Source organism: Bidens hawaiensis, unplaced genomic scaffold, assembly GCF_021521415.1.
Source record: "Bidens hawaiensis isolate Kalapana, Puna unplaced genomic scaffold, B.hawaiensis_p1.1 tig00007389_1, whole genome shotgun sequence".
Classification (NCBI taxonomy): Eukaryota; Viridiplantae; Streptophyta; class Magnoliopsida; order Asterales; family Asteraceae; genus Bidens; species Bidens hawaiensis.
In genome coordinates, this window is record NW_027491511.1 from 322,414 (window position 1) to 345,974 (window position 23,561).

A 23,561-nucleotide genomic window follows, 5' to 3' on the forward strand; every position below is an offset into this window, starting at 1 on the left:
AAAAAACAATTAAAATCAAGTTTATAATCACCTAAGCAAGATATGGTAGGTAGAGTGTCAAACCACAAGGCGTATGTGGTCAGTGTAACGTGCAACCAGTATATAATATTATGAAGTGATGGTTAACAATGCTAATCACACTAGCAAATGATTTGGTTTTAATATCACACAAGTAAACAAAGCAAAATCAACTCAATAAACAAGACATATCACACCAGGGTTTCAAGTAAGCAATTAAATAGTCATCTCATGTTCACTTAACATATTAATTGTCAAAGATTGACTGATTAACGAGCTTTAAACCTTAGGCATCAACGATCGCTAACACACGACACTATTTATCAAACGATTCCCGCCAGTGTGACTCAACTAAGGGCAATCGTATGCTTCATCATATTCAATAATCAAAATAATCATTATGATTGAAACAAACCTAAACCAACTGAGTGCACAGTAATATCATGCATCAATACTCATAGATTAATCAAAAACAATTACAATTAGTTCGTTCTTTAACACATGAAAAATATTATAAATTACAAACTCTACATCCCGAAAATGATTCGAGAGAATTATTACAAACGAGATCATTTCCATGTCTTATATCATCAAAAACGAAGATCTTGTGATGTCTTATATCACAAGATCTTCGATTTTGATGATATAAGACATGGAAATGATCTCGTGATGAATTGGAAGAATGGAAATGGTCTTGATATGCTATGGAACTGCTCTGAAATGTCGTGGATGTGAATTGGGTCGTGAAACTGATGTTTTAAACAAAACCTTAAAGTATATACAAGCTGACCGACCATCACATTCGATTCGACTAAGTTCGTGAAAAGTGATTGATATTATCATATTACTATCTACACCAAAAGAAAAAAGAAAAGCACAAAAACTTGAAGGACTCACCTTGTAACCTCCTAAAGACCCACTCGCCTATAAATACCCACTTCCATTTCCAAAACCCCTCGAACCACCACCAATTTCACTCTCTGCTAAATCTTTAAAAAATGGATCCCGTCAATGTTTGGGGCAACACTCCTCTTGACGCCACCGATCCTGAAATCTTCAACCTAATCGAAAAGGAAAAACTTCACATCCTTAGCTGTTATCGAAGCCCCTTGACAAATAAGTACTCCGAAGGCATGCCCGGTAACCGATACTATGAGTTTATTGATCAGATCGAAAACCTTACAAGCCTACAGGTACGGGTTTTAAATTTAGACCTGAAGAAAAATCTAGACACGGTTTTTTCGAGTTTCGGTTAATCGGGTCTCGGGTGGGTATATAAGAAAGCAAAGCAAATAATAAATTACTGGCTAAGTAAATAATCAAATAATACGTTATACATTAACATAATTCAACATTATACTCTTTGATTACTGTTGTTATTAGCTATAAATCAAAAACACATATAAATAATAGGCGGCATGTGTAGACAGTAGAGTGTTCTGTATACGGTCTACCTAATAATGATAATAATAAAAAAAAATAGTTTAATTAAACCCAATAACTAACCCAATTTACTTTCGTTCGGGTTTGGGTCGGCCTTTTCTCAAGTTTGGGTTTTTCTGGGTCGGGTTAATTTGGGTTCGAGTTTTCTCGGGTTTCGGTTAAAAGTGACAACCCTGCCTACAGGTTGGATCCAACAAGATGGGGTGTCAATGTCCAACCCTACTCCGGGTCACCCGCTAATTTTGCAGCCTACACAGCGTTGTTAAACCCCCATGATCGGATCATGGGGCTGGATTTGCCGTCTGGCGGGCATCTGACACATGGGTATTATACTTCGGGTGGGAAAAAGATATCGGCGACGTCGATTTATTTTGAGAGTTTGCCGTATAAGGTGAATTCGAGTACGGGGTATATTGATTACGAGAAGATGGAGGAGAAGGCGCTGGATTTTAGGCCTAAGTTGATTATTTGCGGAGGGAATGCGTACCCGAGGGATTGGGATTATAAGAGGATTAGAGAGATTGCCGATAAGGTTGGCGCGTTGATGTTGTGTGATATGGCTCATATTAGTGGTCTTGTTGCTGCACAGGTATATATTATTGAACTTGTTGTGCTTGGCTTTGAGAATTAAGTTAATCTGGATAGGTAATTAGATGCCATGGTTTAGATTTGCAAAACTAGATGAACAGTTATTCATGTTTCGAGTTTCAGTTTGATGCGGATGTTTAAATTTAGAGGCTCGGTTAAGTTAATTTGAATAAGTAATTAGATGCTTTAATTTAGATTTTCAAATTTAGATGAACATTATTCACATTCAGGTTTTGGTTTGATACAGATCTATAAATCTAGAGAGACTCTGCATTTGAAAACTAAGTTAACTTGAATAAGCAATTAGACGGCCCAATTTAGATTTGCAAATTCAGATGAATATTATCCGTATTTAGGGTTTAAAATTATAATTCAATACAGATCATAGTTGTTAATAGCGAATAGCGGTCACTAGCGACAAGCTACCTATACGCTAACACGGTACGTAGTGATAGCAATGAAACAACATGCGCTATTTGATGTTTAGCGATAACGTATTAGAACTTTTCTTTTTATAAAAATTAGGGTTTTAGTCACGAATTTAAGTTTTACGATGCAATTGGTGAAGATCGGTGCTGTTTGGTCGATTAAAATGCCTAAATTTTCGGTTTTTAATATTAATGAAAAAACCGGATTGTCGCTAATGGTGCTATTAACAACTATGATTACAGATGTATAAAAGCAGAGGATAAGACATGAAATTTTCGTTAAGATGCTTATTATGAATTTGGATCAGAACATGGTTTGTTAAACATGATTGTCTTGATTGAGATTTGTTTGAGGTTTAATAGGAAGTTGCTGATCCGTTTGAGTATTGTGATGTGGTTACAACCACCACCCACAAGAGTCTAAGGGGCCCACGAGCCGGTATGATCTTTTACCGCAAAGGTCCAAAGCCACCAAAGAAGGGTCAACCGGAAGATGCGGTTTATGATTTTGAAGACAAGATCAATTTTGCGGTTTTACCGGCTCTGCAGGGTGGTCCACACAACCACCAGATTGGTGCGCTAGCGGTTGCGCTGAAACAAGCCATGTCACCTGGGTTCAAGGCGTATGCTAAGCAAGTTAGAGCCAATGCGGTTGCGCTTGGTAATTATTTGATGAGCAAAGACTACAAGCTTGTGACCGGTGGAACTGAAAACCATCTTGTTTTGTGGGATCTTCGTCCTCTTGGCTTGACCGGTAAGGAGTCATGGCTGACACCACACCACAATTAGGAGTGTAAACGAGCGGATCTCGAGCTCAACTCGTTTAACTACGAGATCTCGAGGTTGAGCCTGTGCTTGTTTCACTTACGAGAGCTTTAACTTGGCTCGTTTCAGGCTCTATTTCTGAAGCTCGAGCTCGTCTTCGGCTCGACTCGTTTACTGTTTTAATTAATTAGTTTATATACATTTTTAACAATTTATATATATATTTTAATTATAAATTGTATATATAACGTAATATATATTTATTATTTATGCCACATTTATATTTTTAATAATCATTATCATATAAACATATCTTTATTATATTAAATTATATAAATAGTTGGCTCGTATGGGCTTGTGAGCCGTGTTGAGCTTGATAATTGAATTCTGGGCTTTGCTCGTTTATAATTTATGTATTAATTTGCATACATTTTTAGCTCTCTTTATATGTATTTTAATTATAATTTTTATAGATAACATAATATGTAATATATAGTTATTTTTGTCATAATCTAATATATAATAAGACAGAATTACAGAAATTGTCCTTTATGTTTGCATCAAATTTCACTCATTGTCCTTTATCTTTAAACTTGATATGTTTTATCCTTTACGTTTACAAATCCAACAGTGTTTGTCCTTTAGCCCTAACCCAGTTAGCTTTTCTCGTTAAGTCAGGTCATGTGCTTTGCACATGAGGGCAAATTGGTCACTTTACCTATTAAATTAAGAAATATTTAGATAAACAAAATAAAAACAATAAAAAAAATTAATATTTACTCTCTCTCTCTCTCTTTCTCTCTCCCTTCTTTCTCCCAGCCAACATCACAACCACCACCATCGCCTCTTTCTCTCCTCTCTCTACCAACTGCTACCACCACTGCCAATCACCGCCGCTGCTGCAACTTTCCCTTTCATTGGAATCTTAAACTCCAATTCAGGCTCCCTTCAGAAACCTAACCAAATAAATATGAGATGGGTTCTTGGATCGAGTTTACAGATCTAACAACGGTTGTGGTAGTTTCATATGGTGGATGTAGTGGTAGTGGAAGGTGATGTTTAAAGTGGGGCCCTATCATCAGACTACTACCACAACAACTAACGGAAAAAAAAGTTGTTTGGAAGTTGGCGGCGAACCCTAGTTCAGGTCCGATTCGGGTGTGATTTAGTCCCTCACCTTTGATTTGATTTATAACTTGTGTGATTCAGGTCCAATTTTATGGTTTTAGTTATATTGACAGGTCTGTGGTAACAACCAATCTACCATCGTTTTCTGCGATTGGTTTTAGGGTGTTTTTATGTGGTAATTAATTGATGTTTTAATTTGAGGTGCATTCCGTTATAGATGATGAAGGGTGATGGTTGCAGTGATGGTGTTGATAATGGTGGAGGGTGGTGGTGGTGTGGCGGCAAGTGATGGTTATGGTGGTCTAGGACGGGAATGCTGGTGACGGATGGTTACAGCGGTGACAGTGAAGAGCGTGAGACAGGCGGTGGTAGGGTAAAGGTTTACGAGTAGGTGGTGAACGAAGTTGTGGTGGTTCTGTTCGAAGATGGAGGCTGCAATTGAGGTCAGGGACATAGTGGTGGTGCTAGTAGAGTTGTGGTGGTGTGGGTTGGATGGTGGCTGTGATAGACGATATAGTTGGAGGTCGATGGTGAATGTGGAATGTGATGGAAAGTGTATGTGGGAGAGAGAGATAATATATATAATTTAATTTAGTAGGTAAAATGACTAATTTGCCCTCATGTGCAAGGCACATGACCTGACTTAACGAGAAAAACTAACTGGGTTAGGGCTGAAGGACAAACACTGTTGGATTTGTAAACGTAAAGAATAAAACATATCAATTTTAAAGATAAAGGACAATGAGTGAAATTTGGTGCAAACATAAAGGATAATTTCTGTAATTCTTTCATATAATAATAATTATCATACAATGTATTATACAAATACGTATTTAGTATGATAAAAAAAGGTATAAAAATAGTAGGCTCATTTAGGCTTGCGGGCCAGCTCTAGCTGTCGATAAGTGAAGCTTGGGCCCGGGCTCATTTATTAATCAAGCTTATTTGGGCTACTGCTTGATTCGAGCTTATAGCGAGCCAATCTGGATTGGCTCACGTGCGGCTTGGCTCGTACACCCCAAATTACAGTTGTTACATGCTATTGATTCTCACATGCATTGGTCTGGTTTTGCAGGCAACAAGGTCGAGAAGCTTTGTGATCTTGCTAACATCACAGTGAACAAAAATGCTGTGTTTGGTGACAGTAGTGCTTTGGCTCCCGGAGGTGTTCGTATTGGTATGTTTTTTCACACCGACTTTTTATTTTTACTTTTCGGGTTTGGTAGATAATAATTTTTGAATGAATTAAAATGGTGTTTGGTTAGGTACACCTGCAATGACCTCAAGGGGTTTAGTTGAAAAGGATTTTGAGAAAATTGGCGAGTTTCTTCACCGTGCAATTCAAATCACTTTAAATATTCAGAAGGAATTTGGGAAATTGTTGAAGGATTTCAACAAGGGATTGGTGAACAACAAGGAGATCGAGCAACTTAAGGTTGACGTGGAGAAGTTTTCTGGTTCGTTTGACATGCCTGGGTTCTCGTTGGCCGACATGAAGTACAAGGATTGAGAAAAGATGAAGAGATCTACGTTATGATTGTTTTATGCTTTTATTAGTAACATTTTCTGGTGTTTTTTTAATGATGTATAAGATAAGTTTGATCGAAAATGTATGATTTGGTTGGAAGATATCTTACACTTCCATTTATGTAAATTAGTGATTTTCTGTTAATATTTTTTAGCAGAAAGTATTAAATTCTTGTTTGATGGATGGTAAGTCACTTTGGCTGTGTTTCTATGTTTTGAGATGACTTGTTTAAGATGTTTGAAACTACATTTGTACGTATAAAAGCTATTAAGAATCGTAAGTGATACTATTGGAGGTTTATATCTTAACATGTTTATGTTAGCTATATAAACCGTGTTAGTGTTTGTAATCAAGTTTTGAGTTGACCTTTCTTATGCTAACTACTTAGTTTATTTTTTCGTTATTCGAATATAAAATACAGTTGGTTCATGTTTAACTTGTTTCCCTGGTACTAGAAAGAGATGTAAACAATATATTCCGCATGAGATTGTAGAGCAAGCATAATGTATTAAGTGTCGTGTTAAATAGGTAAAAGATGATACAACCAGTTAACATGAACATGACATGTTTAACTAAACAGACGATTTCTTAGACAGTAACACATGCACATTTATTCCTCGACAAAAAAAGGTCTGTTTTGACCATATGGCGTTATCGGAAAGGGGCCAAGGGGGTTCTTTATTGGGCTTCAAGGGTCATTGGCCTCATTGTTTAAATGGGCCGTAAGGAGTGGTTGGGCCAGGTACTGTTTCTTAGTAGCTTGGTATGGACCGTATGGTTTCATATGCTCATATTTAAACTTGGCTAGCTTTATTTATTTATTTATTTATTTATTAATAAGTAATGTTTCTTTCTTGATGTTTATTATTTACTAGTTATTATCCCTTCGTATTACGGGGTTATTTTACATTATTCGTTTATAATATTTATATAGATTTTAATTTTATTTATTGTAAGAACGCTAATAATACACTTGGGATTTGATGATGAGAGAGTTTCACAAATAAATGAGATGTTATAACCCGGTTTAAAATCCATTTGGGTTTGGTGAAACCCATGACCCGCTTATTTTTTTACTGTAAAATTGATTCTTAATTATAAATAATATCTTTTTTTAAAAAAATTGGATACTAATTTTTTGTATATCCCTATTTTATAAGATTTTCATATCATATATTTTGTGAGATTACTTATTAATTTAGTGAAATCTAATAACTCGTTTAAGGGAAATTTGGGTTTGGTGGACCCATACAACTAAATTCGGGTAAAATGTATGAGAAGTCTCTATTATAAAATAAAGCAATCTGATAGCTTGAGAGAATGTATGTTGTTTTTGTTTATATATATTTAAGATTATTGTTATTGCTATTATATTTATTTTTTTTATCAGAAAAACAGTATTTTATATTAAAATAATAGTTTTAACAAGTTGCTAGAACACAAAACAAAACATTACAAATACAATAGAAAATTCTTAAATCACTCGAACCTATAAAAAAAACAACACTCTTTAAATCATCAATATTTTCATATCTCCTTTAGCATATTGATTTCCAATTTTCCTTAAAATTAAATGCCTTGAAGTATAGGACCAACACAAATCAAAATGAATAATTTTCGCAATTCCATCTGTTTTCTTCTTGTTTATTTTTTTTTTAAATTATTGTTTTAATTCATACCGACCAAAATATAAAGTAAAATCTTGTCATTGAATAAATTTACATCATCTCACCATAAGACTAGTTCAAACATACAAATTTATATATTACCATCCAATTTTGAAAAGCAATGAAAGTAATAAAATCACATTGTTTTATACAAAGTCTTCTCTTGTGTCGTTAAATATTCAAGATGAAGGGGCGTAATAAGATATTGTCATCGTGCTAGCATTTATGAGTTAGAATCTAGAAAATCATGAGTATGAGTGGAGGAAGTAGATGGTGTCCATTAACACTATACCAACTAAATATTCGATTAATATTAGTAGTATCCATCGTTATCACTATCTTATACATAAACTTAGATTTTTTTGGCATGTAATTTTTTTTAAGTGAACGTGAAAAGCAAACTTCTATTATGGCATCTCCCTTATATTAATTATTTCACCACTGACCTTGAGCATTTGTATAAAACAATATTCGATGTTGCGTTCATGTCTAACAAGTAATATATGTACAAATATGCGAGATGAATTTTAATAGTCAAGTAATATATGCATAAAGATGCGAGATGAATTATATCGGTCCTGGTCTTTTATTTCTTTTCATCTTTTTTCTTAGGTTGTGTTCCCAAGTTTTTATTGAGTAGATAAATGAAAAGAAATAGAAGGAAACCGTAAAATGAAAATGGATAGGAAAAAATTAATTACTTTTTAATCGTAAATTTCTTTTGAAAGGATTTGGAGAGAAATTAAAATACCCTCCTAATTGCTTTTAGAATTCTTTTATTTATTTCCTTTCTTTGAAACTTAAAAACACGATGTTAAATAATATCTTTCTTTCACCTTCTTTTCTCTTTCTCAATTTTTTCGTTTATTAATCTTGGTAGGAGGACGTTTGAGAAAAAAAAAAGGTCCCCAATTTCTTCATTAATAGTTGACACACGTGTCCTAGTTAAGCATTCACACACTTCAAATTATATTTTAGAATCAAGTAACATTTGTGAAGTTTCTATAGTCGTACCAAAACTCATCTCCACATCAACTCTCACAAAACCAGGTCTTATTCAAGGGCTATAAATAAGTCGAATCGATCCATACTAGATCAGGCCTTGGCTAGAAGTTAAACAAGCCAGTTTGGCTCGACTTATCTATCTCAACAAGTGTAAATGTTGATCACAAGCCAACTCATTTATTTGAAATAATTAACTTAATTTTTTACACATATCATCAATGTGTATAAAAAAACAAAAAATATTATATTTCTAATATGCACGTAGTTTAGAATTCATAAACTACAACATTTATAATCTGAATATTTGTTAAACAAGTCGATTTCAATTTTCAAGTACGCTTTGAGAAATCTCATGCTAGATGTGGGAAAACCGTGTTTTTTCATGAACCGGAACCAGGTAGGAACCGGCTTCGTGTTTGGTCAACAAAAGTCAAGATTCGAGTCGGTTTGGAACCAATCTCGGGTATGGTAAGGCTTTGATTGGTTTTAAAACCCGGGTTTTGGCCAGGTCGAGTCCTGGTTTTGACCGGGTAGAGGTGGAACCGATTCCAGTGAGTTCAGGTTTGGATACAATTCTCGGAGTAACCGAAACTTGGTCTGTACTAGTGGGTCGGGTCCAGAACCGGATCTCAAGCAATAAGTTTTTAACCAACAGTGAAAAAAATTGTAGCCCAACAACCTTTATTGACCCGGTCCATTGACAGTTCCCAATAACCAACCCCATCATCAGAAACAAAGGCAGCCAGCATGATATGATTTGAAAACTCATAAGCTGTCAAAACAACTTGTTCACATTTTTATATTTATAATAAATAATAATATAACTTCTACTTCTTCCTTCAGCCGCATGCACCAGCAGCAGCAGACGTACCCTTCCTTCAGTTCTTCATCATCTTTTTCAATTCTTTATTATTAATTTTCACAATATACCACCCATTTATTTGCCAAATAAGATTAGAGTGTTTGTTGATCGATCGGATTGTGGGTTTAGGGTTTGTGTTTGTGTTTGATGGGTGGCATGTCGTCTGATAATGTCCATGGGCTTGTGTTGGCTTTGTCTTCGAGTGTGTTTATTGGATCCAGTTTTATTATTAAGAAGAAGGGCCTCATGAATGCTGCTCTTACATGTCACACCCGGCCCTGAGCGGCGGAAACAGCCGGGCGCGCGCGAGTGGGGATTGATACTTAAGCACGGGCCATTGCAAAACATTCAAAGATTTTTATTGCGCATGAGAAGTTTAATACAAATACATTACATTGTTTAAGGATTACATAAAAAACATCCAAGTACTAAAACTGAAGATTTTCTCGCCATATCCCCTTGCGCGGCGGGTAACCGTGCGCATCGAGGGGATAAAACCAAAATCTTCCAAAAAGCTTGTTTTAGATGTTCAGCGTGTGGTGCTCTAAGTGCGACTCCATGCGCTACCTAGTTATCTCCTGAAAGACACGTAAAAACATTTGAATCAGTATAAACTGAGTGAGTTCACAAGTTTTAGTAACTTGATAAATCGTATTGCATCATAATCTTGATACAAATCATTCTGAAACATAATTCTGGTAGCATCATTAAACACATGCTTGGTAAAACATAGTTATATCAACATATTCTGATAAAATCGTTCCGCGGGTTACGCGCGAACATTTCTGGGAACTGTGCTCGTCTGTGTAAGTGGCGCTGCCACTACGAGCTAAAATAACGTAATACTGTCCCGCGGGTTACGCGCAGACACTTCTGGAAAACTGTGCTCGTCTGTGTAAGTGGCGCTGCCACTACGAGCGAATATATGCTGTAATACCGTCCCGCGGGTTACGCGCGGACGTTGTGCCGGAAAACAAGGCGCTCGTCTGCGTAAGAGGAGCGACCTCTACGAACGGGCTCAAACCCATAGTACTGCCCCGTGCTAGGCACTCGTCTGTGTAAGAGGTGCGACCCCTACGAGTGGGCGGATCAAACCAGCAGTCCCTACCCTTAGAGTTCCAATGGTAAAGTGATCACTTACTCGAATCTGGTGCACTATCATCGAAAAACCATAGATAACTGTTCGCATTGCTCATCATGAAACATAACTTAAACACGTAATCGTTTGCTTAGCTTGTAAATATACCATGATAAAACATTATTTAAATACGTGTCCCTCGCCCCGAAAGCAGTTTAAAATGGTGAAAATAGTGAAAATAGGGGCTGTGAGACTCACCTGTGGTTCTTGTTAAGGGATTAATCGAGATTCGGGTTTTCTTGGTGTTGGCCTCGGAATCGAAGGTCTAGAATACGATTAAATAACAATTATATATATTAAGATCAAGATATAAGGGTTGGAAAGTAGATCTCAAGGTTATAATCTAGGCTTACCTAGTAACAGGATCGGAGCTGGAAACAATGGATGCTTGGGAAAAGATTAGTGCAAGTTTGTAGTTCCTTGAAGTGTGTTTTGGGTGATAATTTAGGCTACAAATTTATAGGCAAACTCAAGGGAACATAATCCCTTGCTTTAGGGAATTGTAATCTTTTGAAATGATGATAAAGTATGGAAATTATTATTATTTATTAAAAAGAGTAGAAAAGTAGATTAAAGATTCTGATTTGATATGGACAGGACATGCAGGGCTGTGGTTGGTGAGAGTGGGTGGCTGGCAGTTGACTTTTGCAGTTTGCTTTTTCAGTGCTTTAGACAGTGTACAGTAAAAAGTAGAAGTTTTCTGAAACACGCTACCGCCCTCTTTTGGGCGGGGACAATTTCCTTAAATCTGATCATTTTGACTAAGTGTTCTGCGCGTATAACTTGGTGCGCATAGCTTCCTGCGTGTAGAACATTTCTTTGCTGCGGGTAGGTGCGTAACCTTCTCGCAGTTAGGGACATTTGAGTTTCATTTGTAGATTCTCCAGGTGGTTTTGGTATTTCAACATAGTGATCAGTCATGTTGAAGTCAATTCCATCCTGGAGCTTCAGACAAACTAGCTCTCAAAGTTCCCGCCATGCGGGTAGGTTAGTTCCCTTCCGCACGCGCACAAACGATGTAGGATGCACCCGCCTTAGCATCATGCGGGATGGTCAACCCATAGACAAAACGTTTAAGTTACATGAAAACATAAGGCCAATACGTTCACGCATGGCGCATATAACATATGCTCACGCTGGTTCTTAACATGGTGCGCTCGCGCAGGGCGCACATAACACATGCACGCGCTGACTAACATGGCGCGCATAATATTTACAATCACCTAATTATTAGGTTGATTACTTAGTTTAAGGGGTTGGGAAATTTACCGGGTGTCACATTCTCCCCTCGTTAAACGAATTTCGTCCCGAAATTTAAGAGACGTTGCTGGCAGAAGCCATATTCTGAAAGAGGTGTGGGTATTTTATGCGCATCTGATCTTCTCTTTCCCAAGTGAATTCAGGCCCACGCCTTGAGTTCCATTGAACTTTTACCAACTTGATTCTGCTTCTGCGCAACCTTTGTTCTTTCCAATCGGTTACTGCTATAGGCTCTTCTACGAAGTGCAGCTGTTTGTCAATATGAATTTCTTCCACCGGTAAAATCAACGTTTCGTCAGATAAACATTTCTTGAGGTTGGATACATGAAACGTATCATGAACTCTACTGAGTTCGGCGGGTAGACGGAGTTTATAAGCAACTGGACCGATCCTCTCCAGGATCTCAAAAGGTCCAATGTAGCGCGGATTTAGCTTTCCTCGCTTACCGAAACGGGGGACTCCCTTCCATGGAGAGACTTTCAAAAGTACTTTATCCCCTACTTGAAACTCCAACGGTTTCCTTCTCATATCAGCATAACTTTTCTGTCTGTCGCGTGCTGCCTTAAGGCGATCCCTTATCTGAAAAATCTTGTCTGTTGTTTCTTGGATCACTTCTGGACCAGTCATTTGCTTGTCGCCCACTTCAGCCCAACACAGTGGGGATCTACACTTGCGCCCATATAAAGCTTCGAACGGCGCAGCCTTAATGCTTGTGTGATAACTGTTATTGTAAGAAAATTCAACCAACGGGAGGTGGGTATCCCAACTACCTCCAAAATCGATCGCGCACGCGCGCAGCATATCTTCCAATGTCTGGATTGTTCGCTCGCTTTGCCCATCCGTTTGAGGATGATAAGCTGTACTCATATCAAGGCGAGTACCTAGAGCTCCTTGTAACGATCTCCAAAACCTTGAGGTGAACCGACTATCTCTATCAGAAATGATGGACACTGGGACTCCATGTTTTGAAACTATTTCTCGAATATATAGTCGGGCTAGCTTTTCCATTTTATCAGTTTCTTTAATCGGCAGGAAGTGCGCTGACTTAGTTAGCCGATCTACAATAACCCATATCGTGTCATAACCCCCAGGTGTCCTTGGCAGTTTGGTGATGAAGTCCATAGAGATTTGTTCCCACTTCCACATGGGAATTTCTGGCTGTTGAAGCAACCCCGATGGTTTCTGGTATTCAGCCTTTACTTTTGAACACGTCAGGCACTTACCGACATACATCGCGATGGCGCCTTTAAGATTGGGCCACCAATACAGCGTTTTAACATCTTGGTACATCTTGTCTGCGCCAGGATGTACGGAATATCGCGTCTTGTGAGCTTCGTTTAATACCTGCTCGCGCAATCCTCCCTTGAGAGGGACCCATATGCGGTTGGCAAAATATCGAGTGTTGTTCCCTTTAAGTTCCAAATTCTTAACCATACCCCCAAGGCATTCGTTTTTAACAAACTCTGGTTTCAAGGCTTCTTGCTGAGCGTCTCGGATGCGGGTAGAGAGATCTGCGTGAATGGTCAACCTTAGAGCCTTGACTCGTAGCGTTTTTATTCGCTCCTTTCTGCTTAGCGCGTCTGCTACCACATTCGCTTTCCCCGGATGATACTTGATCTCGCAATCATAATCATTCAACAATTCAACCCATCTTCGTTGCCTCATGTTTAATTCCTTCTGATCGAATATATGTTGGAGGCTCTTATGATCCGTAAAGATTACACATTTCGTACCGTAGAGGTAATGGCGCCAAATCTTTAGCGCGAAGACAACAGCTCCAAGTTCTAAATCATGCGTTGTGTAGTTCTTCTCATTGGTCTTAAGTTGGCGCGAGGCATACGCTATAACTTTGTCTCGCTGCATAAGGACACATCCGAGTCCTTGATGTGAAGCGTCGCAGTAAACAACGATGTCATCTGTCCCCTCGGGCAGGGATAAGATTGGCGCACTACATAACTTCTGTTTCAACATTTGAAATGCCGCTTCCTGATTCTTGCCCCAAATAAACGCCTTGTCTTTCTGAGTTAGCGCGGTCAGAGGTAGAGCTATCTTGGAGAAGTTCTCAATGAAGCGTCGATAGTAGCCAGCTAGTCCAAGGAATTGCCTCACCTCAGTTGGGGTTTTTGGCGCTTCCCAGTTTTCGATGGCCTTGACTTTGGAAGGATCAACGTGAATTCCTTTCTCGTTTACAACGTGACCGAGGAAGTGAACTTCTCTAAGCCAAAATTCGCACTTGGAAAACTTCGCATACAACTTTTCTTTCCTTAACAATTCTAAAATCATTCTCAGGTGTTGCTCATGCTCGGCCTTGGTTCGAGAGTAAATCAAAATATCATCTATAAACACAATCACAAACTTGTCCAAGTATGGTTTGCACACACGGTTCATCAGATCCATGAATATAGCCGGCGCATTAGTTAGCCCGAAAGGCATCACTAAGAACTCATAATGGCCATATCTGGTTCGGAAGGCTGTCTTTGGCGCGTCTTCCTCATGGACCCTAAGTTGGTGGTATCCTGACCGTAGATCTATCTTCGAATAATAACTGGATCCCTGCAACTGGTCAAACAAGTCGTCAATCCTCGGTAAGGGGTACCGATTTTTGACTGTCAGCTTGTTCAGCTCCCTGTAGTCAATACACATTCTGAACGAACCATCTTTCTTCTTTACAAACAGTACTGGAGCTCCCCAAGGTGAAAAGCTTGGGCGTATGAAACCCTTATCCAATAGTTCCTGTAACTGATTGGATAGCTCTTGCATCTCAGATGGAGCTAAGCGATAAGGCGCTCGAGCTACTGGCGCAGCTCCTGGGACCAAATTAATACGAAACTCGACTTGTCGCGGCGGCGGTAACCCGGGCAAATCTTCAGGAAAAACTTCTGGAAATTCGCGCACTACTGGTAAGTCTTCAATTCTTCGCTCATCTCCTTTCTTTACTACATGCGCCAGGAAGGCGTAGCACCCTTTCCTTAGGCACTTACGCGCCTTTAGGCATGAAATCAGTTTCGTCGCAACTCCCCTTCTTTCCCCTTGAATCATCAAAGTTTCTCCGTTCAACAGTGGAATCCGAACCTGTTTCTCATGACAAACAATCTCCGCGAGATTCTCGACCAACCAATCCATACCTACCACAATATCGAAACTTCCCAAATCTATTGGTAACAAGTTAATATTGAACTCATGACCTCCCATGACTAACACACATTGCTCCGTCCTTTCATTCGCGCATAACTGCCTACCATTGGCTAGTTCTATAGTATAAGGTTTGTCTAGCCTACTGGTCGCTAAGCCCAGGGAGTTTTTAAACTCATGGGATATAAAACTTAGGTCAGCGCCAGTATCAAATAAGACAGATGCATAATGACCGTTAAGCAAGAACGTACCGGTTACCACATTCGGCTCTTCCTTTGCTTCACCCGCGCCGATCACAAAAGCTCTCCCGCGAGCTTGGTTTCCTTTCTGTGGGCAATCCCGACTGAAGTGTCCAGGCTTCCCGCATGCGTAGCAGTTGTCATTGGCTCCAGCTTCTTTAGCACGGCAATTCACCGTCTTGTGTCCTGGTCTGCCACATTTGGCGCACGTGACGTTCGCGCATTCGCCTTCGTGGTGATACTTGCATTTGTTGCACCATGGGTAAGGCCCGCTGTATCCTTTCCTTGATGGTTCCGCGGCTTGAATCGCGTAAACCCTTGTGCTTTCCTGCTTCTTGGGCGGTGGCTGCTTGAAGTCTGATCCTCGGTGGGAGTTCCATTTCCTCTTGGAGTCAGAGGTTCGCTGCTCGTTCAAGCGGGTGGTCAACATACCCGCACGAACCGTATCCCTTGTAAGGGTGATGGCTCGCGCAACCGCCTCGTCAAAGGTCGGAGGTGCGGCGGCGTTGAGCGGGACTCTAACGACAGGAGGTAACCCAAAGATGTACCTCTCGATTTTCTTTTCTTCTGTGTTTGCCATGTCTGGCACCAGCTGGCAAAGCTCGTTGAAACGATTGGTGTAGGCATCGATATCTGTTCCTACCATGGTGTGGTTCCAGAATTCTTGTTGCAAGCTCTGAATTTCTGCGCGAGAGCAGAACTTTCTCATCAACATTTCTTTCAATTCTTCCCAGGTCTTGTGAAGAGCAACTTCTCGCCCCAAAGTCTTTACTTGGAGCTTCCACCAAGATGAAGCTGCTTCTTGGAACATGCAGGTCGCGTAAAGGACCTTCTGGTTTTCACTACATCCGCTGATGGAGAGAACTGTCTCCATCTTGTCAATCCAATTGTAGAGCCCAATGGCTCCTTCGGTGCCTTTGAACGGCCAAGGCCTACAGGCCATGAATGTTTTATAGGAGCATCCTTTGTCCAAGGCTCCTGATTCGGGTTCTGGGGTCTCGTTCTCTTGGCGACCCTGACTAGATTCGGCCTTGCTGGCCTCATGCGTTGCAATCGCCTGCGCGATTATTTCTGCGAGCTCCTCGGGTGTCATGGTAATTCCCTTGGCTCTGGTTGGAGGCATTCTTTCATAAAAAGAAAATACAACAAACTTAGCGCATGTACTCAGAGCACATAATGTTCTTATCTCTAGACACTGTGACCCGTGTTCCTAAGTGCGTGTGTGATTTTTCTTTTGAAAATATTCTTTGAAAAATATTTCATGCGATTCCCCAAAGGTTATAGTCTAGGTTAAAAACTTCTTTTCCTAGTTCGCTATAACCAGTGCTCTGATACCAATCTGTCACACCCGGCCCTGAGCGGCGGAAACAGCCGGGCGCGCGCGAGTGGGGATTGATACTTAAGCACGGGCCATTGCAAAACATTCAAAGATTTTTATTGCGCATGAGAAGTTTAATACAAATACATTACATTGTTTAAGGATTACATAAAAAACATCCAAGTACTAAAACTGAAGATTTTCTCGCCATATCCCCTTGCGCGGCGGGTAACCGTGCGCATCGAGGGGATAAAACCAAAATCTTCCAAAAAGCTTGTTTTAGATGTTCAGCGTGTGGTGCTCTAAGTGCGACTCCATGCGCTACCTAGTTATCTCCTGAAAGACACGTAAAAACATTTGAATCAGTATAAACTGAGTGAGTTCACAAGTTTTAGTAACTTGATAAATCGTATTGCATCATAATCTTGATACAAATCATTCTGAAACATAATTCTGGTAGCATCATTAAACACATGCTTGGTAAAACATAGTTATATCAACATATTCTGATAAAATCGTTCCGCGGGTTACGCGCGAACATTTCTGGGAACTGTGCTCGTCTGTGTAAGTGGCGCTGCCACTACGAGCTAAAATAACGTAATACTGTCCCGCGGGTTACGCGCAGACACTTCTGGAAAACTGTGCTCGTCTGTGTAAGTGGCGCTGCCACTACGAGCGAATATATGCTGTAATACCGTCCCGCGGGTTACGCGCGGACGTTGTGCCGGAAAACAAGGCGCTCGTCTGCGTAAGAGGAGCGACCTCTACGAACGGGCTCAAACCCATAGTACTGCCCCGTGCTAGGCACTCGTCTGTGTAAGAGGTGCGACCCCTACGAGTGGGCGGATCAAACCAGCAGTCCCTACCCTTAGAGTTCCAATGGTAAAGTGATCACTTACTCGAATCTGGTGCACTATCATCGAAAAACCATAGATAACTGTTCGCATTGCTCATCATGAAACATAACTTAAACACGTAATCGTTTGCTTAGCTTGTAAATATACCATGATAAAACATTATTTAAATACGTGTTCCTCGCCCCGAAAGCAGTTTAAAATGGTGAAAATAGTGAAAATAGGGGCTGTGAGACTCACCTGTGGTTCTTGTTAAGGGATTAATCGAGATTCGGGTTTTCTTGGTGTTGGCCTCGGAATCGAAGGTCTAGAATACGATTAAATAACAATTATATATATTAAGATCAAGATATAAGGGTTGGAAAGTAGATCTCAAGGTTATAATCTAGGCTTACCTAGTAACAGGATCGGAGCTGGAAACAATGGATGCTTGGGAAAAGATTAGTGCAAGTTTGTAGTTCCTTGAAGTGTGTTTTGGGTGATAATTTAGGCTACAAATTTATAGGCAAACTCAAGGGAACATAATCCCTTGCTTTAGGGAATTGTAATCTTTTGAAATGATGATAAAGTATGGAAATTATTATTATTTATTAAAAAGAGTAGAAAAGTAGATTAAAGATTCTGATTTGATATGGACAGGACATGCAGGGCTGTGGTTGGTGAGAGTGGGTGGCTGGCAGTTGACTTTTGCAGTTTGCTTTTTCAGTGCTTTAGACAGTGTACAGTAAAAAGTAGAAGTTTTCTGAAACACGCTACCGCCCTCTTTTGGGCGGGGACAATTTCCTTAAATCTGATCATTTTGACTAAGTGTTCTGCGCGTATAACTTGGTGCGCATAGCTTCCTGCGTGTAGAACATTTCTTTGCTGCGGGTAGGTGCGTAACCTTCTCGCAGTTAGGGACATTTGAGTTTCATTTGTAGATTCTCCAGGTGGTTTTGGTATTTCAACATAGTGATCAGTCATGTTGAAGTCAATTCCATCCTGGAGCTTCAGACAAACTAGCTCTCAAAGTTCCCGCCATGCGGGTAGGTTAGTTCCCTTCCGCACGCGCACAAACGATGTAGGATGCACCCGCCTTAGCATCATGCGGGATGGTCAACCCATAGACAAAACGTTTAAGTTACATGAAAACATAAGGCCAATACGTTCACGCATGGCGCATATAACATATGCTCACGCTGGTTCTTAACATGGTGCGCTCGCGCAGGGCGCACATAACACATGCACGCGCTGACTAACATGGCGCGCATAATATTTACAATCACCTAATTATTAGGTTGATTACTTAGTTTAAGGGGTTGGGAAATTTACCGGGTGTCACATTACAGGAGTCAGAGCAGGTTACTTACTTTAATTTATCACTCCCTCTCAATTTTTATTTTATATTTATTTGTATGTTGTGAATTAGGGTTTATGACTTGATTCTGATCATATAATGTTGTTAAGTTATGGGGTTTTTGTTAATTCATTCATGATTAACCTCGTTTAAGCAATAGATTTTGTTAATAATAATCAAATTGTGTTTAGCTTATGTATTTTGATCAAGCAACCTTAATTATCTATAAATCCTTTGATTAGGTTCAGGAGGCTATTCATACTTAAAAGAACCCTGGTGGTGGGCCGGGATGATAAGCAGTAAGCTCTAATTTCACCACACTTTTGCATCATTCCTTTTCTAACATTTGAAATCATACACAAACCCACAATTCTTTATCTTTTTTTTTTGTTCTTATTATAAATTTAATCAATTTGCAGTGATCATCGGTGAGGTGGCAAATTTTTCAGCTTATGCATATGCGCCCGCAATACTTGTAACCCCTTTAGGAGCCTTAAGTATGATAATCAGGTATTGTTAACATATTTATGGTATTTTTTTTAGATACAAATGCTTTTTTTAGGCCTGTAAACTTACCCGACGTTTAGTGAACCGTTCGGCAGGAAGTTCGTTTATCTAAAAAATGAATGAACATGATCAAAAAGTTTTGTTCATTTATTTAAACGAACGAAAACGAGCAAATGTCTCGTTCGTTCATTTACGTTTGTTAATATATTCATTATAATCTTTTGACCGATTACATTTTAGTCTAGTTTTAACTACTTTCTAGGCCCAACACATTTTTCTTCACATTACTTTGAACTGATTTTAACTAGTATATTTGTTCGTTTACGTTCGTGAACTGCTTATTTATATTGTTAACGAACAAACATAAATGGACATGAACATGTACAGTTTCTTAACGAATGAACACGGACATTTGTTCTATTCTTTGTGTTCGAGCGTTTGTTCGGTTAAAAATGAACAATAACATGCTCCGTTCATGTTCGTTTGGTTCGTTTACAGTGTACAAAATTTTATATGTTTACTCACATAAATCTGTACCACAAAATGTTATTCAGTGCAGTTTTAGCCCATTATTTTCTGGATGAGAGGCTGCATATATTTGGTGTAGTCGGGTGCGCTCTGTGTGTAGTGGGGTCCACCACAATCGTCTTGCATGCGCCACAGGAGACTCAAGTCAAGTCGGTTAAGGAAGTTTGGTTCTTTGCAACCGAGCCCGGTACGTTATATTATATTCTTTTATCAGAACGAATTACACGGATGGTCCTTGTGGTTTACCCAAATTACGGATATGATACACACTTTTCAAAAGTTGCACCTTTAGACAATACATTTTCAAATAAGTAACACATTTAGTCTCAGACCTTGGATGTGTGCGAAATGACCAAATACTCCTCCTCTAGATACTCCATATAAAAAATTAAATTATGTTGAAATAAAAATATAATTAAATTATGTATAGATAAAAGCATTACATATAATTAGTATTTTAGTCATTTTAGAAAATTGACAGAAAAAGTTCATCCCATTTGTGTCTGGTCTAAAGGTGTAATTTTTAAAAAGTATGAATCAAGTCCGTAATTTGGGTAAACCACATAGACCATCCATGTATCAATCTATAATTTAGATCATATAGTTAAGAAACAAGATTATGGCTTTCGATTTTTTAATTCTAACACAGAATTTTAGGATCTTAAAACAGGATTTCTGGTTTATGCTGGCATTGTATTGGTTGTTGTTGGAATACTTATTTACCGTTATGTGCCACTCTACGGTGGGACCCATTTGGTCGTATATGTCGGGATTTGTTCTCTTATGGGCTCCCTCACGGTCCGTGCTGTTTTCTTATTTTTATATATTAATATATGGCTTTACTCGTTTATCTTTAATATATGTGAAAAATGTAGGTAATGTGTGTAAAAGCAGTTGGGATCGCGATGAAATTATCGTTTTCGGGAAGTAATCAGTTTGTCTATTTTCAAACATGGTTTTTCACTATATTGCTTGTGGGATTTGTTCTTATGCAACTGAATTATTTGAACAAGGTAAGTTTAAAAAGATTTAATTTACTATTTTTAAATATACAAATTGTAAAAAGAATATTTACATGTAATGTTTTGATTTATTGAAATTATGTATTTGCAGGCACTAGACACCTTTAATACTGCTGTGATTTCGCCGGTTTATTATGTCATGTTTACAAGCCTCACAATCTTGGCCAGTATGATCATGTTCAAGGTGATTTATATTTTAACATTTTCTTGAAATTTATTGATCATGTCAAGGTGATTTACATATTACACTAACCACTAGGGGTGTGCATGGGTCGGTTTGGGTCGGTTTTGGGCTCATTTCGAACCAAAAACTGAAAATTTGGTTTTTAAGTTTTGAAAATTGTTCGGTTTCAGTTTTTTTGGTTTGGGTTCGGTTTGACTATTTTAATATTTGGGTTTAAAGTTTTTGGGCCAAAAAAGAAAATTGGCTCTAAATAAAGAATTTGGGCCTGAATCTTTTTGTTAATTCATGGTTAATTGATTATTATACAATGGGGTGGGATTTAGTACAAATGAAATTACCATACTAAACATACAAATAACTAGAGTAATTAGATTTTTGAACTGAGATTAATTATTAATATTGTGTAATTATAATTACTCTAGTTCAAAAGTTATAGAGTAATAATAATTACTCTCAGTTCAAAAACGTAATTACTCTAGTTATTTGTGCACTTTTCACAATAAAAGTCATTTGTATTTGATCCAAACTCATTATACAATTGGGTAAGTTTTTGGGTTACGCTATTTATTGAATTCTTATAAATTACTTGACATTCAAAATTAAAATGAAAGGTTAGTTATTCGCTTTTAAATACACGCAAAACCGAAACCTAACTGAAAGTTTGGGTTTTACGAAACATAAAAACAACCGTCGGTTTTTGTATGAGTTCAGTTATCTCGATTCAGTTATTTCTGTTTTTTTGGGTACATATCGTTTATAATGCACACCCCTACGGCCCTAGATGACACCCAAACTAAAAATTTCAACTTTTTAACATTTTCTTGGAATTTATTTGATTATGTTTAAGGTGATTTACATTTTACATTAACCATGACACCAGCTAAATTTTTTCAATTTTTTAACATTTTCTTGAAATTTATTTGATCATGTTCAAGGTGATTTTCATGTTACAGTAACCATGTCACACAGCTAAAAATTTCAGTTTTGTAACGTTTTCTTGATAATAATTGAACAAATTGTGATTCTTGCAGAACTGGGATAATCAAAACGCATCACAGATAATATCCGAACTGTGTGGTTTTGTGACTATTTTCTCGGGGACGTTTCTCCTTCATAAAACTAAGGATATGGGAACTCCAGCAGCACCTGCAGAAGAAGCCGAAATGAAAACCCCCGTAAGGGCGGAATTGTAAACTGGCACCGGAGTTCTGAAATATTAGGCTAGAGTAGAGACTACTAACAAGTGCATATATGGTTAGATGATGCTGAGAACCATGAGGATTTGTTTCATTCATACCTTTGGCTATTTTAATTAAACACTGATAATTATGATACTTTATTGTTTTCATTTATGTGCATATTGTGACACAATTGTTAGAAAGATTTTTGTTTACTTCATTAAGTTTCGGTTCTAGCTTTTGGTGTTCATGTATTTTTAATCATTTTTTACATGATAAGGGAATTAGAGATGGTTAAAAGTTGTTGTGAGGGGAGTCTCCACTTTTTAGAGATGGTTAAAAGTTGCTGTGAGAGGAAGAGAGAGAAAATGTTACTGTTCACGGTTAAATATGGAGAAATGCACTGTTCACCTCTATAATTTTTTAATGTTTTTGAAAGTGGTTGTAAGTGAATGAGAGATAAAATGTAATGATAAAAGTATAAAAAAGTATTATTTAATTGAAAATGAAAGAGAAAAGATGATGTTTTTAGTGTAATTATAGAGATGAAGATGGAGAATGCTATTATACTTTGTTTTCTCATGTTAACTTTTTGAACAGTGAATTTAATCCATATGGTTTGTTCAAATTTACTATTTAAACCTAAAAGTTTACGATTTACTCTTTTCGACTCCGGAGTTTCATTTTCATTGTAATTTTTGTTATCTAAAATTATCAAGTTTTAAACTTTTTGACTGGATTAACAAAAATTTAAACAAGCCACAAGGACGAAAACGCACTTCTCTTTTAACTCATGAATTTATGGACAATTGTATTCCTTTAATCTTTTTATTATGGACAATTGTATTCCTTTAATCATTTTTTATGGGCAATTGAATTTGTTGGACAAATTTAAACTAAGTCACAAGGACGTGGCACATGAAATGAGAAATGGCCTCATTTGAACCCCCCCCCCCCCTTTTTTCCTAGTTATTGCATTTCAGTAATTGAAATACAAAAACCACACCATTTTAACCACTTCAAAAACGTTCTATTTTTTACTCATCTGTATTTGTTGTAGTCTCCTCCAACACTAGAATTAGATGCCGAATGATGATTAAAGATTTAAGATCCTATTGTTCCGCTCCTTCCACATATACCAAATATTGTCAAAGAAAAATATTATCAATTACCATTTTGTTTTAACTTCGAGTTTGCATTGATCATTAGGATCTTAAGTATTTTTTTCAAATGTGCAACGTGACATTAGGGCTATCTTTCTCTTAATACAAATATGCCTCCGTGCAAATGGGCAAGAGACCAATATGTGTGCGGATACTACGAATGGGTCATCACTTAATATACACACTCATACGAGTGGATACTTCGGACGGGTCATCACATCACACAATGTACACATTCACAAATATGATTGACTAAGTCTCGTTAGGTAA

At 38.1% G+C, this 23,561-nt stretch overlaps 2 protein-coding genes across 2 annotated transcripts; both read left to right on the forward strand.

Annotated features, from left to right (window-relative positions):
• Nucleotides 1-1,170: 1,170 nt before the first annotated feature.
• On the forward strand, nucleotides 1,171-5,934 carry LOC143635047 (serine hydroxymethyltransferase 4-like). Its single transcript, XM_077102955.1, has 5 exons — nucleotides 1,171-1,211; nucleotides 1,645-2,050; nucleotides 2,841-3,231; nucleotides 5,446-5,547; nucleotides 5,636-5,934. Exons 1-5 carry the CDS (start codon nucleotides 1,171-1,173, stop codon nucleotides 5,878-5,880), a joined length of 1,185 nt encoding a protein of 394 aa, XP_076959070.1. The 3' UTR covers nucleotides 5,881-5,934.
• A 3,645-nt stretch (nucleotides 5,935-9,579) lies between these two features.
• LOC143635035 (putative magnesium transporter NIPA1) lies at nucleotides 9,580-22,207 on the forward strand. The gene is made up of 9 exons (XM_077102946.1): nucleotides 9,580-9,695; nucleotides 18,700-18,713; nucleotides 18,952-19,008; nucleotides 19,129-19,219; nucleotides 19,771-19,931; nucleotides 20,415-20,542; nucleotides 20,620-20,757; nucleotides 20,858-20,950; nucleotides 21,982-22,207. The coding sequence occupies exons 1-9, from the start codon at nucleotides 9,580-9,582 to the stop codon at nucleotides 22,141-22,143; spliced, it is 960 nt and encodes a 319-aa protein (XP_076959061.1). The 3' UTR covers nucleotides 22,144-22,207.
• The last annotated feature ends 1,354 nt before the right edge of the window (nucleotides 22,208-23,561 follow it).